This window comes from Varroa destructor, unplaced genomic scaffold (genome assembly GCF_002443255.2).
Source record: "Varroa destructor unplaced genomic scaffold, Vdes_3.0 BEIS01000003.1, whole genome shotgun sequence".
Lineage (NCBI taxonomy): Eukaryota > Metazoa > Arthropoda > Arachnida > Mesostigmata > Varroidae > Varroa > Varroa destructor.
The window spans coordinates 19,229,569-19,250,485 of NW_019211456.1; the positions used below are offsets into that span (position 1 = coordinate 19,229,569).

The 20,917-nt window shown below is 40.1% G+C and overlaps 1 protein-coding gene and 1 long non-coding RNA gene across 12 annotated transcripts in view; one reads left to right on the forward strand and one right to left on the reverse strand.

Annotated features, from left to right (window-relative positions):
• The window catches only part of Graf (GTPase regulator associated with FAK), a 51,332-nt gene that overhangs the window by 24,859 nt on the left and 5,556 nt on the right, over window positions 1–20,917 (forward strand). For 7 of the 11 annotated variants that reach the window (XR_015324615.1, XM_022800088.2, XM_086984795.1 and 4 more), the window contains 12 exons: window positions 2,025–2,182; window positions 6,487–6,651; window positions 11,763–11,873; window positions 12,362–12,532; window positions 13,677–13,743; window positions 15,311–15,432; window positions 15,856–16,237; window positions 16,543–16,807; window positions 17,027–17,186; window positions 18,696–19,058; window positions 19,172–19,440; window positions 19,611–19,816. Coding sequence is in view for 10 of the 11 variants with exons in the window: in XM_022800088.2 (XP_022655823.1) it covers window positions 2,025–2,182; window positions 6,487–6,651; window positions 11,763–11,873; window positions 12,362–12,532; window positions 13,677–13,743; window positions 15,311–15,432; window positions 15,856–16,237; window positions 16,543–16,807; window positions 17,027–17,186; window positions 18,696–19,058; window positions 19,172–19,440; window positions 19,611–19,816 (2,439 nt within the window). In the remaining variant the exon portion in view is untranslated. Of the gene's footprint in view, window positions 1–1,354; window positions 1,478–2,024; window positions 2,183–6,486; window positions 6,652–10,863; window positions 11,501–11,762; window positions 11,874–12,361; window positions 12,533–13,676; window positions 13,744–15,310; window positions 15,433–15,855; window positions 16,238–16,542; window positions 16,808–17,026; window positions 17,187–18,695; window positions 19,059–19,171; window positions 19,441–19,610; window positions 19,817–20,917 lie in introns of those variants that run through there. The other 4 variants (XM_022800092.2, XM_022800086.2, XM_086984797.1 and 1 more) reach the window with 3 other exon arrangements.
• LOC147756635 (uncharacterized) lies at window positions 3,558–9,554 on the reverse strand. Its single transcript, XR_015324639.1, has 3 exons — window positions 9,014–9,554; window positions 5,512–5,630; window positions 3,558–4,515 (listed from the first exon to the last, which is right to left on the reverse strand). It is a non-coding gene; the product is annotated as an uncharacterized LOC147756635 (long non-coding RNA).

The following is a 20,917-nucleotide window of genomic DNA, read 5'->3' on the forward strand; positions in this document are numbered from 1 at the left end:
ATATATGTATATATATATATTATATAGAGTAGGATGCTTGGAACGCTGTCGCGACGTGAATGTTTCGTCTGCGTGGCGGCTGAAATTTGAATAATAGTAATGATGTGTAAAGCTAAGGACAATATTGTTCGCGCTTCTTCACCAGTTAGATATTCGTATGTTAATATACGAATAGTTGCCAGCTATTTTCGCCAATGGGTATGATATCGTCCTGTCGCGTGGGAGAGATTTCGCCGATTCAAGCGTCCGCTATAGAAGCGAACGGTAGACGGAAGCCCGTGGAGGAGCTATTCAGCCCGATGTATTTCTCATCAACGTTATCTTCGTCATTGACGCCGCCTGACGTTAGCGTGGGATATGTCGATGACTCTGCCCTGGCATGGCAGTTCTGACACTGGTGAAATTGTTGCCAATTGTCCTGTGTGTACGCGCGAGAAATGCTTCCTACTGATGCTGTTGTGTCGCAGAGCAGCCCGGCAGCCAGACGTAACGTCGACAACGTGACGCCACACGGACTAGCTTTAGCAGCGTAAGAGGCAGATATTACTTGCTTCCACTCATCCGTTGAGAGCAAACGACGATGAATCTATCTTAAAGTCAGCGTGCTACGGTACATAAACACGTACGTAGACAGACAGACGGACGGACACACAGCACATAGTCAAATGTAAAGATGGTACATGTAGGCAACGTCAGCCGTGAAGGCCAATAATATTAAGTGAGGCCATCGTTATGGTTACTGTAGCGAGGCTGAGTCGTTGTCGTTAAATCGCTGACATCGGAATCGGACGATGCTAACGGTGAAATAACGGCTACACTACCCGTGGTGACAACCGATAATATCGAAGCGCGTCGGGGGTAGCGGGTGTTGTTTGGGAACGATCATGCTTGTAAGATGATGCCCAGTTGTTTATAATAAATTCGTGTCACTGTGGGGTACACGGTGACTACTGAGCTAACCCAAGAACTAAGTATAGGACACATGATTTTATTTTGTGAAACGATACCCGCACAATTAATGGGAGCGCCACTATAAAAGCTATTCGAGTAAGGACGTCTCATTCGAAGCAACGATTTTAGCTCCAAAGTAACGTTCTGACCTCATACTTTTCCATGAGTTGTATAAAATCACGTGATGCTCTATAATTAGTTATTATGTTTTGTTCCAATCTTCTTTATGGCAGAGTTAAAGGCAAGCAATGGGAAAATAACTGACGAAAATCTATCGTTGTTAGAGGAACTGTGATGTTTTTAAATATAGGTATTAGTAGGAAATATTGCTAGTATCGATCGAACGACTCGCTTCGCTACCGCCAAAGCTAATATTTCGGGTAACTCCGTTTGTTTATATTAGCGCGTATGAGCGTAGGATGCCATAAGCGATGAATAAGATCTTACCATAACGGGAACGCTATCGGTCCGTCTACCCAAGAAAAGCAGCTTACATTTCGCAGTTACAAAGTCAACCAAACAGAAGGTTTGTAATTGGCTCATATTTTGGACAAGTTAAACGGAGGTGATTATTTGCCTTTTTTTGACCTTAATGATACGTAGTAAAGCGTTAGTAGTCGACATCGCTCTTTTTTTTTGTTATATATCATCACGTAACACAGTGCCCGTACCGAAAATGGCATATGTGTCACACTAGATGTCTGATGAAATAACGAAAGTATTCAAATAACGTTTAAATGAACGCGTTCGTGACCCGGACGTATAAGCTAGCTAACTTAAACATTAACTCGCATATATGTTTACATATAAGCTTACAGTTGCTCTCCAGTTAGTCAAAATAGGTTTATAGACCCAAAAGTAGCGAAAAAGGTGACTTGCTTCGTGCTGCAAGTTATTTGGTCGCTGTAAACCGCTTGTTCATCAATGATGAAATTAAAATCTTCTAGTCACGTATAATTACCGTAATGGATAGAAATTCTATAGGCATACTTCTCTGAGTAATTCTAATGGACCGAAGACGGTGTTTAATTTTAGCGATTAATTAATTAACGCCTATACGATTGCTTTTTCAGATCTATCCCGGGCACAGCGGAACCTGGCCAAAACATTTTCAGAATTTCGATTCGAGACGATAGGAACAAGTCAAACGGACGATGAGATTGTAATCGGCAACTCCCTGAAAGAGTTTAGCAGGCTGCTAAATGCAATTGAAGATGAACGAGATAGAATGGTAAACAATGATTTACAGAACTGAAAACCTCTCATGGGTGACCACCTGATCGCATAGTTAACAAAAAGGCCCCAAGGAAAAAAAATCGAAAATCCTTTGTCAACGTCAACTAGTTTCTGTGCGCGATATAAACACAATCATATTATTGATAACATATCCCACTATCACGATTGATCAATAGTATTACCGCTACAACAAGTATACTGAAGTCCACATCATTGTACAGTGGTTAGCTATTTGTGACCAGATAATAATCAAATGGATGTTGTGAAGCTACACTAATCCCCGCGCATCGGCCGTAATGTAACATAGATAATGCATGCGCATCTTCGCATCAGGCCTTTTCAGACGTCTATGTATATTTCAATTTACTTGCTTTTTTTCTTCTTCGTGTCGAGGTTGCGGCCGTTAGTATTAGATCGGCATCGATACTTCGACCATCTGATACGCTCGAAGATCGTGTATACGATTACCATCAGTTTATGATTACATTAGCCGTCGCAAACAACCGTCAGCGCCATCTTCGCCATCGTCAGCAGTTACTCTGATCGATTACCAATGACGATATAGAGAAGTATAAGCATATTCAGTCGGCTTATAAGAACTGTAACGTCGTGGGGCACATTGAATGTATGCCCCCCTAGCAGAAGTAGTAACAGTAGCAGAGAGAGAAGGCAGTCTTCCTTTAACAGCAGCGGTTGAAGTTGTTGACAATTATGACGTCGATGTTCATATTGATGGTGACGCTGGCGTTAGTCCAATCACGGCTAGCTCATGTGTTTGCGCATCTGATTTGGGCGTTCCAACCGCCTGGGGGGTACAATCGGCTTAGCTACTTAACTGCTCAAAGCGAGTTGAGGCCTGCTCATTGTCTATAGCAATTGCCTTTGCTGTTTTTTCTATTAGTGCCTTTCGCTGGTGACACTGTTACGTAGGCCATTCGTACCCTGTTGAGCTGTATCAACCAGTACTACTATCACCGAATTAAATGTTAGAGAACGCTGATACCCTTTTTTTCGCACGAGGGGTCGCACAGAAGTTTTCGATTTTTCTCATTTTCCACACCGAGAGACACAGGAATATAGACTCCATTTTTATCAGGCAAGATAAATAAGTGAAGCAATGAATTCTTTAAGCTAATTCGAATGATTCGACGTAGTGATTCCGCTAAACGATCAAGATCGAACAAAACAGGCAGACCTAATCGAAAGCGTTTCAACGATGTTCTATCTACTGGCTAAAAACGATACTGTTCAGCATGTTTATCTTTACTATTAATAATATAGAACAACAGAAATGTCCAGGACAGATTGAATACATCCAATGATAAACTATACAACATATCTGATTTTATAATGTTTTATAGCTGTGCGTTTAAAAGAAATTGATGTTTTTTTTCAAATTTAGCATTTTGTATTTCTAAGATGTATGATTTCCGTATAAGGAACTCTTCAGCTGGTTTAGCAGCTGTTTTTCTAGTTGTATCTTGCAAAAAATGTCTTAGCTAAAAAAAAAAAAAACAAAAAAAAGGTAAAGCAAAAGATATGTCATAAACTCGGAATATTGTCCGCAGAATCTGAAAGCTAAAAAAAGAAATAATCTGAAAATGATATTCGAACGTAGGTTACAACACCTGTTAAAATTGTACTATCCTTAAGCAATCCATAGGTCGATAGAAAACCACAGCCTTCAGCATCGCGTGACAGTCTGTCAAACCTTTGTTTAAGTCCTGTTTGTACGTTCAGCTATGGCATATATGATCTGTTTTACGACCTCTATAAAGCATAGTTGTATTTCAGTACTAACCATTAAATTTAGCCATATTTCACTTATCTTTTCTATCGTTGGACAGGAGTCCGCTAGCTAAATGAGAATCTCAGATTGTCTTGCCCATACCTAACGCTGTTAGTACGAACTTCCCTAATCCGTGACATCGCGAATTAAGCAGCGAACAGTTCAGTCAAACAGAAGTTCTTTTTTTTCGTCATAAATTTCACAGGCGCATACATATGATAAAATTCGTCATTGATCGAAGGTAATTTATTGTGGCTAAGTTGACTATGCGCGATTAAACACAACACAAGAAGTAAGTTGGTGCGCACTTATGGGCTAGGCACAACTTTATTGTACAGATCGATAGTTTTATGGTATTTTAATACGGAGAAAATTACAAGTCTGAGATATAGCGGTGTACATAGTACCGTTGTTCCGTCCCACCAATTATAGCATGCCTGCGATAATGTCGGCGATAAATTGATGCTATTCTTCATTGCGGCGCAGTAATATTCGTAATGTGCTTGGTGAGGTCTCGGGGGAAACGGGCTGTTTTATACCTTAAAAGGGCCCAGTGTTTCAAATGCAATCAGAAGTTAGTTCTTAAATGAACATACATACTCGGCTGTCGTACATAACACTCTGGGCTAGCAGGCAACGCGTTTCCAATGAAACTATAGTAATGTAGTGAAACTTATGGATCTCCCCTCATTTTCAGACTCACGTGCTCTAACTTATATGAAGCTCCTTTATAGGTTTTCGACGTAGCTCAGACGTTTTGCATTATGGCAGACTTAATAAGCTTAGAAACAAAATCAATATACCAATTGAGAAATATGAAATCTTCATGGTTTCATTCAACATAAAGTGCATAGCTATTTGTTGAGAAATGAAAATTGAAAAAAATCCTTACTTGGTGAATCAACTGATACATAAAATTATTATAAGATCTTCATTAAAAAAGACGAAGGAAACCTTAAGCTTTCCTAACGCTTCGAGATTCAATCTTAATATATATATATATATATATAAAATCATAATTATTTTTTATCAGAAAAAAATTAAGCTTTGTTATAACATTCTACAAAATAACAAGGAAAATAAAAAGGAACAAAATAAATGCGTTAGTTGATACTATTAATAGCAACATCTGCTGAAGGTTAGCCGAAGGCCTATTCGTTCATGTATGTCCTTCAAAAGTTGAACAACCCTATTCCCTATCTAGGACCAGTTGAGCTGCCTGACAAAATAAATGTGAGGGGTTAGGTGAAGCAGGATTGTTGTAATGAAATAACTGATAGTGTATATTTATTATAGTTTATGTTAGGAATGAGATAAATTACGCGAATCCCAGGGGTTCGTTAAGAATCAATCTAAGGCTCGTTCAATTAGAACAATAATAGTTTTAATTAACAAGTAACAAGGATTCCAGACTGATTCAAGCGTTCTATAGCAACGTTTACTCTAATAAATCATAACTTCGTCATTCCCCCGTCATGTTTCTAACTCGGGCAGGATTGCAAAGTAAATGGAACGAGGAAATCCTAAATACTAACTTGACAGATATAACGAATTCTGGACGCGTGATGTTGAGATGGACTCTTAGTCGTATACGGGACTGCGAAGGTCAAGGAGGTGCCACGCGAGATAGTTGAGGCTTCAATAAGTTCCACGTCTGCCAGTTAATAAGCAGAGTTGACTTTAAAAAAGGCCTTGATAATTTATGTGGATTATAGCATTTTATTTTTTTTTTTTGCAACAATTATAACCTCTTTTTTGCCCCTTTGAGTGTTGATCCGTCTAGATTTTCCTATTCCTACACCTTTAGGATATTTGCAGCATAAAGGTCGATTGGGAAACCTGAAATTTCATCTTGAAAATACTACACGTCGTCAGTATTCCAAAGATTCGGTATTATTTAATGTTTTTAGGGTAGAACAACATTAATTAGACAGCACCGCCATGATAGCTTAATGGGTAACGTATTTGCCTGCTAATCTTAGGGACTCGTTGTGATCTAGGTTCGAGCCCGGGGCAAAAGCAAGTTCTAAGTATGGCAATGGTGGACATAGAATTCGAAACAGACAGAATAGTGTGGAAGATTGTAAACGGATCACTTGACTGTCCCTCTGTATTTAAAAAGGATACTATCTTCAAATATATATAACAGTATTCGGATGGTTACTGTGCCATGTAATCATAAGCGTAGAGTGGTGTATTTTCAGTGACAAATCTCGTTGCATGGTGTTAGAAGTCAACTAAACTAACCGCTATTATATAAGATGTTGTGTATCGATAAACTAGTGTATTACATATCGTATGTATAGTATAAAATACCTATTTGTAGGCTAGAGTTTGTTTTTGTTAATAAAATGCTTGCGTGCGTTTCAAAGGGTGCTCTCTCCGGTCGCTTCATTGCGGTCCGTTTTGTAAATGAAGCTCTGCGATATTTTTATTTAGTCATCCAGTCAAACTACTGTTATTAACCGGCGCTTAAGTGTATTCGTATTGGATTTCTCTTATGTATGCAGTTGTTGAACGCGTTTACGCTTATTGAGCCCATTGACCGGTTTCGGAAAGAGCGGATCGGAGAAGCAAAAGAAAAACGAAAACGCTTCGAGAAGGAGACGGCGAAATACTGCAGCGTTCTGGAGAAGAGTCTCGCGCAGTCCGTCAAAAAGAGTGAACCTCGAGAGGTAAATCTTTCATACTTCAGTATTAACCTTGGTAAAAGTAAGTTACACTCGTATAGTAGTCATAATGAATTTTAAGCGTATTTGTCAAAGAAAAACATGACTAGTAGTTAGAATAACTTTTTAACGTCGCAAAATTGTGAAATCATTGGTAGACGACAGTGATCCAAAAGAGGCCAGTACTTCTTTTTCTGTTAGACTCTACGTAAAGAACTAACAATGTTTACTGCACGTAATCGAGCTCGGTTGGATCTTTCGGGCTCAGCTAATTGATCTATTTATTAAGGATTGATTGAGTCGTAAATAATCATAAATGAGACGTAATAGAATTTACGAAACGCACAAATGTTCCTAGAGTCAACACAGAAAATGACCTATGTAGCTGGAGGGGCAAATTCTGTTTTAGGGTTCTATGTAAGACACTATCTAGGGTACTGGTATATTGGTGTGCTACTATGATTTCATTTCCGTATTCGAGGGCGGACAATCGTATGTCAATCCAAGTGCCTTGGGCCAAAAGCTTGTCGAGGGAACCTTTACATCTTATCCTAATCTTTCATTCTGCGTTAGCCCTAGCTTTAGATATAATCGTTTGAGTTACACACTTCTTTTAATCAACGGTATATCAAAAGGTCAAAGTTAATTGAGTGAGGCCGGCCATTACATAGGAACTCGACGAAAAATTGATATAGTATGAAACTGAAACGTAGCGTTGTTACTAATAACAGTACATCGGTAGTTAGCTAGGTACGCTGTAGAAAAAAAAAGATGGTGTCACAGGCGTGACGGTCCACAAAGTAACTAAATCACGCTTATTACGATGGGTCAGCGTTGGTAACATTGTGCCAAATCATGAACCTCTTTGATAATAAACATGGCGAAGTGCGTAATGTAAATTTTCATTACTTCTCAACAAACCACGGAAGTTGTTGACACTTCTTTTATCTATGATCGCTTCTAGTCAAACCATTATATCCAATAACTTTGGTCATATATTGCTGCCTATAAGTCGCATGAAGGTTTTGAACCAGCGTTGGATCGCAGTTGAAGTGCAAGAGAATCGCAAAACGCAGAAACGAACTCGCAGCGATGCGTCCTTGACTCCCGTGTAGAATATCAACTAATCTAACAGTAGCGTTCATGACAGAAGCATGAACAGCTCTGGGGAGTTTCACAGGAAGAGCTATCGACACGCTCCTGAATGTCAGATTCATGGTTCTAAGTCGATATAGCCACGAAGTGCGCAGTTAGTCAGAGCTAGCTTGATCAGACAACAAACATTTACGTAATAAAAGGCGTAGAAGTGGAAAGAGTACGAATGAACAATAACGAGAATACTATTGAGAGCTGCTGGGAAGGATCCATCTGAGTAGACTACTGCACAGATGACATGGTCGGTCTAACAACTTTGTATAGGCGTTCGTTGGCCTATAACTGATTCGAATGAAGGTAACTCCAACTGAGTCTCGTAGTTATTGTCCGTAGAAACATAATTATCATACCTAATTGCTTTTTGAGGGTATCAAAGCCATTCATTGAACAAATATCTTTATGATACACAACAGACGTATGTATGCTGAAAAAACAAAATCCTCTGTTCAATTAATCGTTCATTGTTTTCATTGGACCCGGCCACACCACCGAGAACGCCAAAAAGTCTATTTTACATTCAACTTTATAGTGAAATAATGTGTTACTTTATTTTGGCGCCATTTTGCCACTAACAGGTGATATGAAGTTAAAACCACCTGGCGAACTAGAAACTTTGTGAAACTCTAACACGTGAAGTACGATCTTAAGCTGGCCGAGTTAGATAGCTTGATTTGTTTACAACTAAACAAGCGATCGCCTAACGTTTAAGTAATGATAAACGATATGAGCCTAAATTTGCCTGATTCTCTTTACACCAGCATCTTTCTAGGACCGAACGCCGCAAAGACCAAAAAAAGTTCTACCTTTTTATAGTTCGCTAACAGTTTGTTGGGAAATCGGTAGTAATTACGTCACGCCGATATTGTTATAAAAACTGGAGCCCCGAAGCTGGGTCAATGGCAATGTATCTACACGAGATTCTTAGTTAGATATAATATATATATATATATATATATATATATATTGTATTATATTAGCTAGTAGAGATAGCAAGGAGAAAATACAATTCGGCTGCGTCAAGGGCCAGCCTGCCGATCTCGAACAGCTGTTTTTGACATAACACTCAAATATTTTTGTTCTTATTTGTTATATGAAAATTTTGCTACCACTCTGCGATGAATGTTCGAATGTTCCGACTACTATAGTGATTGCAATGTAAAATATGGACTCAAATGTTACGACAAACATATGTAAGTTTTTAATGCTCACTTGCCTTTGTTTCCATTAAGAACCGCAAAAACACGTCGTTTATTCGCAGCGATAGGCTAACCTTTGCCTTGACGGAGGCAGAACCTGAATCGACATACTAGACTGTGGCACATGAACTCGAAATCTGAGCACTCTTAAGCACTACACGTGTCCTCTTGTCTAAATCTCTTCCGGGTCTTGGTTTATATAACCCGGTAGGGAAGCCGTGCGATCTATTGAAATAATTAAAAAGTTGACTCCAATGGAGCCTCGCGTACTCTACGCGTAACAAGAATTTTCCATACCACCTATTTCAGTCCTATGAGATAAATGAGCGGTACATTAGTTTATAGTTCGCCTGAAGGCTGCGCGAAGCGCCTAAAGCTTTCTCAGCTATTAGAATATATTTCGTTTTATAAGATTTTTGTTAATATTGGATAGGCTGCCGAAGCTGCGTACCCCTCTAGAATACGCGGCTTGATGGTGGCACTCGCAGACGCATATTGAATACATGTCTACGGACGCTTATTGAATATGTGTCCACTCGGGACAATTTAATGGATATGCCAGAGTGCTTATGTAGCCATGAAGACCAGCCAGTACTTGTCGCGGGTAAACTGGTCGGCCTTTGTAGGTTATTTCTGCATGAAGAATGTAAGTGCACAACGATCAGCTCCTATGATAATTTAAAAACCCCACTTCAGAGCAGTTCTATAACACGCACATATCGTAGAAACTGCGTACTGACCGATAACATGTGTTTTTTAATAAAATGCCACACGATAGGTCGGTGCTTTTTGCTGCTTGAGGGAACGGTTTAGCGCGCGAGGTTTCGACCCACAGCTAGCAGCAGGCTTTTTTGAGTCAAATTCCTTTGATATGTTTCTAAGTGGTGATCTATGGTTGTCGTCTACAGGTAGCAAAATGAGCTCATCACAAATATTGGACGTCAAAATCAACTTACGTATATTTACGTACCTTTATTTTCGTTGTAAACGGACTCTAAGCGTATATTTCGTTAAATTTTGAAGTTTGTTTCTATATTTGTTTGTGTGTGGTTGCCGATCAACACTGTGGAAGTCTCCCTAATTTCCTGCGATATGAGAGGTATATTCGTGTTCCATTTTGGTTAAACCTTTGCACATTATTATCTCTGTTATTATTTCTGTCATTAGTTACTGAATGGTTTATTTGAGTCTATTACATCTACATAGGTCTTGGCCTGCGGTGGCGCTTTTGATCGGAGTATGGCTGAGGCCGTCGTTCTTCTTTCTCGAGTTACTCCAACAGCGTTAATGCTTCCGAGCCTCACAAGGGAGCGCCACCAGCAAAAGTGGGAGGTTCTTGGGTAAGGTGCGACCCTAAGTAGACAGCTTATGTGGCATTCTCTCCTATAGTCTCTGATAAGCAGACGAATGAAAAAATGCAAAGCTGCTAGAATGGTTTTATGTACATAACCTGCTAAATATATAGTTGAATATATAGTTGCTTGTTGCAGGAAACAAATATTTGAAGAAGTTACAATGACAAGCCTAATTTTATGTCTGTTTGACACGCCCTCAGCACAACTTTAAGCCTATGTCTATATTGAGAGACGACTGACCGGCTTCTAACCGGCTTCTCAGATGGGTTTTCGATTTACGTTCAGTTACAATAGCGTTTTACAGTACCGTCGTTGTTGTGAAGCGCATGTGAAGTTTCCTAGTTAGCTAACTAATAGTTTGTAACTATTGTACACGAGAGCCGTGTTTCTTGCGAAAAGTACTGTTTTTTCCTCGTTATATATAATGTGAACGGCAGAGGTTTCGTCAGTGGCGGAACGTATAAAGCGAACGGAGATGGGGCATCTGCTTATGGGCAAAGAGCCTTAGGTTTGGTGGGGATCGGAGAATGGAACAGACAAAGGGGCAATAAGCTGAAGAGGGCAAATAAAAACAAACATGGCGGCTGCCTGAAGCGATCTACTGGTTTGCGCTGCGCTGCGCTGCGCTCGTCAAGGTCCACAACTTCAATTCCCTTAATCACCATCCAGCTTCTCTTCGTTGATTATCAACTAGTAAATAGATCAACTCGTTTGTGAATGCCATTACAAAATACGAGCTCCTCCTAAGATAGGTGTCAAGCTCTACTGAAACGAGATATTGACCATCGTGAATTGTTTTCCCATTGTAGATAACAATGACGTCAAATGATCGATGTTATCGTTGCCGCAAAAGCGGCACAGGGTCTAACGGCTAGCAAGCAGGATCCATGTTGACGACGGCAAGGGCTGTAGCGGTAAAACGTGTATATCATTCAATACGCAAAGCGCAATACTAAACAAATACAACCGAACGGTAATGATTGTGATGTTAAACAATGACGAATACGGGATTTTTCGTGCGATAATACCATTGTCGACACGATCCTAATTCTTAATGTGTCCTCTATACAGAAGATTTAGGCATGTGAAGTCGGAGTTCTCTCCTACGAGATACATAGTAATCGAAAATCGCATTACCAGTTTACTAATGTAAGTATAAGGCTGTCTGTTTGGGTGTCTATCGATAGGATACATACACTCATGGATTAAGTTTAATACCATTAACGTCAACGTGGGGTGCGCGTTTTTAGCAGAAAGAGCCAGAATGGACTATCTGCAGTGGAATGATTTCAGTGGTAGTAAAATCATTCGATAGTATACGCACTTACTCGTTGTGTATCCTGTATAGTGAGCATTACTGTGTACCTTGCCTGATTCGTGCGTGACTCTTGATCTTCTGCCGCCTTTTCAGACGGATCAGGAAGTGGGCTCAGCCCAGCTCAGCTTATTCAAGATTTCCTTGGAATACGTGCTTCATTTGCAACGGGTTCAAGAAGGAAAAAAGACAGAGTTTGTGGAAACAGTAAGTCATTATTATTTTAACGATCGATAAGGTGATCGTAGAGTGAGTGTGCAGATATTACGTTACGATTGAGCTTGGAAGGTCCTCGTTAAGGATAGGGTTTATGCAATGAAACTCGTTATAAGTTAGCAATTTGGCTTTGGCTCTAAAGTATATATTTTTCGCTATGTCTATACTGATTGCGACTAGTTAGGTGCTCTAAAATGTTCAATTAATAAAAAGATTTCCCTTCTAAAATGCGATTTAAACGTGTTTCCTGTACCTTTCCGAGGGTTCCATTCCACCATATCTTCTATACAAACCAAATAAAGATCTTTGCAACTTTATATGACGTGTAGAATAGATGCAACTGTGTATAAAGAGCGAAGAGCGTCTGCTTGCTGAAGATCTGCGTCTACAGTACTAGCTGCTGCAAGACCAAGACTTATTTTCCTGTGTTGTTCGATTTAAACATAATATATTTTGCTTGTTCTTGTTTTTTGCTGCAGATCCTTCGATTCATGTATGGCTGGTTAACATTTTATCATCAGGGTCACGAGGTTTCCAATGAGTTCACCTCATTCAACCTTGATCTTCAGCGAAAGCTGCAAAAAACTAGAGAAAGCTTAGAGATAACTAACTCGCAAGCTGAAAATCTCATGAAGAAAATGTTGTCGGAGGTAACGTTCTCAACAGGATGCTGCCGTTTCATATTTATTTTAGTTAAATACGCCACATGTTAGCTTTTCATATTAATCTAATATTCGCCGATTATCTATAAAACATGGCTATGGAGTAGTCTGGTCGAAGCAGTACACTGGTACAATGCCAGCAATATCGAAACACAATAATCATGTTGGCATATGTCTTTACGTATATTATATAGGCATAATATATATACGTACGTATATATATTATACCCCAATTAGAACTGCGTATCCTTGGCCGTTGCCGTAAAAATATTTAATTCCACCTGAAATAACCTCACGAAAACCCTAATGTCGCTTTGAATGCAGACACGCCTACTCAGGCACGTTGCATTGCACACAGTACCTAGTTAATGCAAAATTCAGTGAAGACAAATGATTTGATCTGTTTTTTTGACTAGCATGATTTGTGTTGCTGATAAATTTACGTATGTACGACTTCAGTGATCTTTAATAATTGGTAATGAAGAAATCGCTTTTTTAAGTTGTGAATCAAATGCGTTCTATTTAGCTATCGTTATATCACAATCTAAGTAATCGCCGGTTCTAGATTTATCGCTTCCCATGTTGCTACTACCGTTGGAGAGCCATTTCTTCACCTACAAAGCGTCGTAACGATCCTTATAAAGCTTTCTAACAGAATATAACACGTGACTATTAACAGAGGAAACAGTTAAAAAAAAAAGCCCGAGGGGTAAAAAAGGACATGAGTTATTGAACAGCTTCATGTAGTAAGGTTTTTAGTAGTGTGACTTCAAGTGGATATGTCGTTAAGAACCCGAGTAATTAATTGTGTTATATTTAGGCACGAGAAGATATACCAAAGCGACTCCTTGTGCAGGCTGAGTAATCAGTAGTAAAAGGAATTAAGAATAATTTTGATTCAATTCCAATAATGGAACAGTAGCTAGCAAGCCAGTTTGTTTGCGCAGTTCCGGAAAAAGAGAAAACAAAAATAACGTATCATTTAATAGTTCTGATTGCCCACTTCTTGACGCCGTTCTGTTAAGATCAATCGTTCTGTTATCATCTCTGCGTTCTATTGTGATTGACTTTCGTCCCATTTTTCTTTTCGTCTGCAAATAATCTTCGTTGCCTTCCCGGTCCGCACCCGTAGAGGCAAGATCCCGGATCCCTAAATCGCATGTACACGCGTGAAGGTTACCTGTATCTTTTAGAGAAGAGTAAGTATCGTTTGTTTGGTTAAGTTCCGCTAGGGGTTGGTGCTTCCATCTGCCAGAACGAGCATGCTGCAGTTGTTTTTTGGGAATCTTGTTCACTAAGTACTATTAGCACTATCGTAATGATATGTGTTTTATAGTAAATTATCGTGGTAATTGCATGATATGCCAATTTGCAACAGATATGATGTCGATGGCTGTCAATTTGTAATAACATCGCTGCATCTGCGGCTGTTCCCTACTACTACGATGACACCAATAAAAATACATCGTGCCGTTGCAATGGTAGTTTGATTCAATTTTTCAAAGTGTCGGTGATGCTTCTGTCACGACTCGGGCTTATACGTATTGCAAATGGATATCGAATGCAAAGACACGTACTTGCGTAAAGGACATTCTTTAAAATTTTTGCATAGCGTTTAAAACACTAGGCTAATAACTGACAAGGAGCTTGCTTTACGAACTGTGCCGTAAGGTTAGCTCTAATGTTCTAGTTGATATCAGGAAGTGTTCTTCCGCTCTTCTTCCACCGAGCTTCCATGAATAATAGCTAGCTGTGCAGGAAAGATTTGTGATGGGTGTGCCTAGTGGGCGTTTCGGTAGCGTCAACAGGTCCATATGTTGTGTTAGAGTTGGTATTGTTGGAGAGTACTCAATTAGAATAGTTCTTGATTGTGTGCTTATATGAATGCTGAGTTTTCTTTGAGAAAACTTAGATATGAAACACGTTTCATACCTGAAAACGTTAATTTTTCCTACTGCCATATTTTCTCCTGCATATAATTTAGCCTTGTGCTTCCCTGATTTCAACAACAAACAGAGAGTTCGCAATGGCGATAACATACATTACGGTCCCTATTTAACGAAGATAGTACTCCTACACCCTCACTTCAGTACGGGTATATGCATGTGTACTCTCGAATAGGCATGTCGGCATCTTTTTATTTCAACTCACCTCATTTATTCATTCAATATGTTTCTGGTTTGAAATAACCCGTAACCGATGAGCAAATTGAAAACTGGGCCGTTAGTACGGTACTCGGAATATGGTTGATGCACGGTATAGTTGACTAGGCTTACAGTCAGGTTATTATCCTTTTCGGGTACATCGCTTTTTAAAATATATATTGTATGTTTTAAAATATATAGAATAGAAGGTATTTGCCGAGTCTAGTGATGTGTTTATAATACAACGTATGGGTTTAATCCTACCTAAAAGTAAGCCGATTATGCCATCTTATCAGCTTTTTACGACTCATTTTTACACCTTCCATAATGTATAGCGGAAGCGAAACAGGATATTTAATGACATCTGCTGTTTGAAACTATATCCTTCTGCTAGTAACCCAGAGAGTCAGCAAGTCCTTCACAAAAAAATGACGCTGAGATCTGCTCAGAGGAAATTTTGCCATTGCCGGTGTTAGAAAACAAAGAGCATGTATTGGAAATTATTTAATCAGACTATCCCCATTAGATTTCGCAGCTGCTCACGTGCAAATGGACGCCAGCCTCTGGCTGTATTCGATTGTATCGTACGTGCATGACTAACTGACTGCACGTCTCAGCGCAGAAAAACCACTCCTTTTTTCAGAGCACCTCGGGACCGTTTGGACCAAGCACTTCTGCCAGTATCGTAAAGAGGATAGAAAGTTCACCATGATACCCTATTCTCAGCATGGAAACCAGAAAATCGTGAGTAATGTATTATAGAAAAGACCAGGGTAATGGGGGAATGTCTCTGAGAAGCCTGTCTACGCTTTTCTTAATTATTGGTATAAGGTTGTGTATTAAATTTTTGAAATATCGCTTTGCCGACTATATCGACTGCCAGTCTGAGATTGATAACGCAATTATTGTTAGCATGCGTACGCATATGATGTGTTCATTTACTAACTTCAGTAATTATTTCTCTCTTTTTACATGTTTCTATCCGCAATTTATTTGTTGAAAAACGCTACGTACGGCGAATATTTTCGAATCATGTTTTCCACGAATTTCGTGCCTTTTCTTCGATCTGCCGTTCTTACGTTAATATTGCCTCATCGGCGGTGTTTCATTGGCCCTTCATCGTCGACTGTATCTGTGTTTGCTCAACGGGCGACCTTCGCCGTATAGACTAATTGCGAGACGCTGCACCTGGCAGAGTGCGTGCGGCGAATGTCTGAAACCATCGATCGCCGGTACTGCTTCGACGTGACGCCACGTGACCGCGGGTCCGGCAACAACACCGTCTACACGTTCCAAGCGCTGAATGCCGAAGACCACCGTCTTTGGCTAGCTGCTATGGACGGCAAAGAGCCACGGGCCCCGACGATAGCAGGAGGCGCCGGTCAGGGCGGGAATACAGCGCAGACCAACGTTTTTCTGACAGAAGACGGCATTAGATTCGTTCGATTGTGTATCGAAGCCATTGAAAAGAGGGGCATCGATGATCAGGGAATCTATAGGACTGCTGGAGTCACATCTAAAGTGACAAAACTCACCAATCTCGCTGTGGGTTAGTACACGCTTAAATACGTCATATATAATGTGCAATTTGCGCGAGGCGCAATAGCGTGTTATGCGCACTATTATGCGGATTGAATGAAAAAGGAAACAAATAGAAGATAATTATGATTTTGAAAAACGCACTACTTATATAATCGTTATTATATATATACATTTTAAGTGTAGATTGACGTTCGCCGTACTGACTTTTTGGTTAGACGACGTTACCAAGCGCAGCTAGATGGTTTTTCGCCCCGATATGCATTTTTAGGAACTAAAAAGTAATATCCAAACGTTTATTTTTGGCCAATTTAGAACAATTTGCAGACAAGAAAAAGGGAAATCAGCTGAATTTGATGGACGCTAATGAATGGGAAGTAAAGACAATCGCGTCATCGCTAAAGACTTATCTTCGATTACTCAAAGAGCCCCTTCTCACGTTCTCCTTATATCAGGAGTTCATTAAAGCAGCGAAGTTTGAGAATGCCCAGGAAAGGGTCAACGAAGTAGAAAAGCTTGTCCAAAAACTTCCGGCTATCAATTATCGGATGCTCAAAATGCTCATCGAGCATCTTGTTAAGTAAGTTCATGGCAGTCTCGCGTGAATACGTTACTCAAAAAGGTAACGCATCTAACATTATAACACATAATATCGCCGTCTTGTCTCACGAGTCTCTAGCATATCCCATCTTTTTTTAGCGTTTTTTTCTTTCGCTGTCTCGTACTGTGTATCTCGAATTAACGGTATTATGTTGATTGTGAGTAATTAATACTTGTTTCAACTCTTCCGTTATTTCAGAGTTTCAGATAATAAAGCAACTAACTTAATGTCGATCAGCAATCTAGGCGTGTGTTTTGGACCGACGTTATTACGGGCTGAGGAAGAGACCGTAGCTGCCATAATGGACATCAAATTTTGCAACATTATCATCGAGATTCTTATTGAACACTCCTCTGTGGTAGGTTATATGGTCACGCCCGATCCACATGGTCACATTATTCTAAAAGCATATCGAAGTGGCTTTTGCGTAATAATTCTACTGTGAATCCTCTTCGTCCATTTCCGGAACCGTTTTTTTATAATAAATTCGAGTTTTCTGCGTAGTCCGGTGGCTTTCCAAGAACGGTATGTTCTAAACATCATTACTGACGGCTCTCGTCATGATTGGAAAATAGCATTCTTATTAGAGTTCGTTGCAAACAAACGTTTTTCTACTTTCTACGAAGAATATTTTTGTTTTATTTTCTAATAAGATAGTTCGTGACTGCTAGATAATCAAACAGCATCAGATAATGTAGAAAAACAAGACTTGAAATCAATCCCTTAACAGTTTCTGCTTCAGGGGACTTGCCTTAGAGTTGGGCTCAGAAAGTATGTATGGGGAAAGTTGTCTGATTTTAAATTTAGATTAATCAGGTTATAACAGATTGTACTAGTATGGAAAATGGGGTCAGACAATTTATCGATAATTCATTAAATAGCTCTCACAGATAACGAAATTAAAGATGGCGCCATCATTCGAGTCAAATATGACCAACAAATAAATAATTTTAATTCCGTAGGTAAATTTTGACTAAAAGAGCTGAGTTGATTTGGCTAGATACCGTCTGCGCCCATCCTTGACATATGGCGAACCAATGTCTAGAGGTTAGACCAAAATGTAAACATTTTGAAAGAATTTACGTCCTATTTTTTTGCACATATTTGTAATCGTTAATAGACACTCAGCATGATGCATCTGTATAAAAAAAAAATGCTTGACTTGTAAACTTTGGAGCTCGCGAATTTAAAACAAAAATCAAAAATCGATTGGGAGATGATGTCCACCGTCTTGGAAAATGCGTCGGGTATGGTAGGAGACCAGTTTGTCCCCAAAAGAAAGATAGGAGTTTTACTAGCGCATTGTTGCTTAGGTTCATAACTATGTACGACTTTATAGCTCGGGGTCGTGGAAACCAGAATCTCATTGTGGAACGCACGCGAACTACTACGTAAATGCAAACAACACCGTCGAACATCCGCCATGAAAACATGAGTTAGTTACTTGATTAATGTTTATGAGAGCTAAGTTAGAAGAACGGAAGTCATATATTTAGACAACTGGTTTACTTGCAAGAACTGACTCTCAGTGATAGCTTGATTGAAAGCAAAGACGGAATATTGGTCCTTTACATCAGCGCGCTACCAACGATAGCGAATATATTCAGCGACTGGGCATTTGTGTTAAAAGGTTATGTCGAGAAAAGGTCTTCACGGATTTCGTTTACGGTAATTTATCGGGTTACCAATACTTTTGTCGATTTTCTTCATCTTAACTGGCAAGCCATTGCCGCTAGTTCCACATAACACACACATATTGCATTTGTCTGTTTACCATCCGTCATTAGTCATTCCCTGTTGTATATTTATTTGCCATATTGTATATTATATCCGTAGCATGTTCGCTTTGACATTGTGTTTTAAATAGATATTCGCTCGCGAAGTCCCTTCTACCGCAGCTGCTGGAGGGCATGTAGGAGGTGGAGCTTCGACCGGTGCGATGAATTCTTACGAGGGCGTTCGACAAGACCCTTCGAGACCTGCTCCCATCGGAAGTGTGATGGCTTCCGGCGTACATCCTTCACCCCAGCAGCAAATGCAGCTTGGTGTGGGCTCACCGTTACGGTGCCCACTTCGGTCAGACCAACTTCAGCAGCAAATGCAACAGATGAGTGCGAGTCCTATGCAATATCATGCGGCTGGGTATAGTCCAGCAGGTGCAAACAGCCCGAACCCAACGACGGCAGGTTCAGCGCAGCATTTACCACAGAAAACGCCACATCACGTTCAGGTATCATGAACGATAAATGACAATTGGCATTCAGAGCGAATCACAAACCAGTGATTAATTCGCACTTTTTAATATGGAAGTTATCATAGGCTTAATTTATTTATCAACTGTAGGAGAGCGGTATGTATGGATACGCCAGAGATGTTTACACTGCAGTTCCTGTTGCTAATGGAGTGCCACAGACTGGTTCTGTACCGCAAGCGCCTTTGCGGCACCAATACGTCGGTCATACCCACAGTTACCCCGTCGCTAGCCAGTGGAATAACCGGACCGACTCACCGTCAGGCAGCAGCAACCCTCAGGGCTACGCCTCGCCTCAGAGTACGGGAGGTGTCGGAAGTAATGTGCCAAATTACAATACCTCTTCCTCGCAGCCCGTTCTGTAAGTTCTGCTGGGATTCAAAAAAGCCTCGTCATTCGCATCGGTCTTCGCAATTTTTTTAAATGGTGTTTTCTATAAAAAAAACTTGACGCTCTTAAAAGGGTAGGATCACCTTGAATATGTAACAGTGTTCATTCAATTCAACGACTATTCGACTTTTCTACTTTCAGCTCTAGTCATGGCTCGTTAAGTTCCGCATCAGGGGGTGGTTCGAGCTCAGGAGTATCAGGATCTCTAAAAGGCCCTGTTCCACTAGGACCCCCGGTTATTCAGGGCGTCCAGACGGGCTTAGGCTGTCGCGTACGTACACTTTACGCGTGCGTCGGTGAGAATGAGCAGGAGCTCTCCTTCGAGCCAAACCAGATCATTACCGATGGTGAGATATACTATCTATAACAACGGGTCGACGGCCTTCGCTAGACGATGAGGACTAAAAAACAAATTTTACTAGACGCATATCGAGATCACTTACAGAAGCCCAAATATGTCAATATCGCTTGCAATTAAGTACGCGAAGCTGGTGCTAAATTCTATAATTTAGCTTAGACTTAGCCGAGACCCACGTTGCTGTCGCAGGCATACATTTTTTTCGTGGATAATATATAATAATTACTAACGCAATGCCGACTACTGAAACCAAGCTCTCGCTCTATAGCTCGCTAATGTAGGTATTTCTTCGACAACATGATGTGCATGACCAAGTTATGGAATAAGACGGCTGTCATTATCTGCTGATACATTCTTAACTAATACCCTTCCCTATATAATTCCAGTTGCCTGTTATTTTGCCAGTCGCTTCAGCCACTTTTCTGCCTTCATTTTTAATACCTCGCTATCATTTTGACTTCATATGAACGTTTCTGCTATTTCATTCTTCATACTTCTGCTGTTTTCGAGCTCTCAATACCGACAATCTACGATTCTTCTTGCTGTATCTTGACCGTGTTCAAGCTCTGCATGGCTGCATCGTAAAGCAAATTTCGATAACTTTTTTTTAAATTTTTTCTATATTTACTGTCTTCTTCTCACTAGAAAAAATAACCACTATCAAATGCCTTCTTTTTGGATGGCGAACGAAGCTTCACGCTATTATACATAATAATCGCGGTCGATTAGCATACGTTCCGTCTGACGACTTTGCATTCAACGCAACATGGCTGACTGCCTGTTGCAACTCTATGGAGCACATGAACACACTGGTCCCTGTGCCTCAGGACACACATGTAGCCGTCGATGCCATACAACTTTGTTTCTTCCGATTGTTCATACTGTTGCTATTTCTTTTTTTACCTGCCACTTCCTATCATTTTACTGTATCGTCTTAGACTGCTTTGTTATACATGTTTTTAGCTTTTTCTAAATCCCGTTGGCTCTTTAGGAAACTGGGGTGAAGACTGTTTGTCTACGCCATAGTTGTTAGTTCTCTGTTAAAGAACAAGCGGGAGTAGTCTTAGATCTCTCCTACTGCTTGTATAAT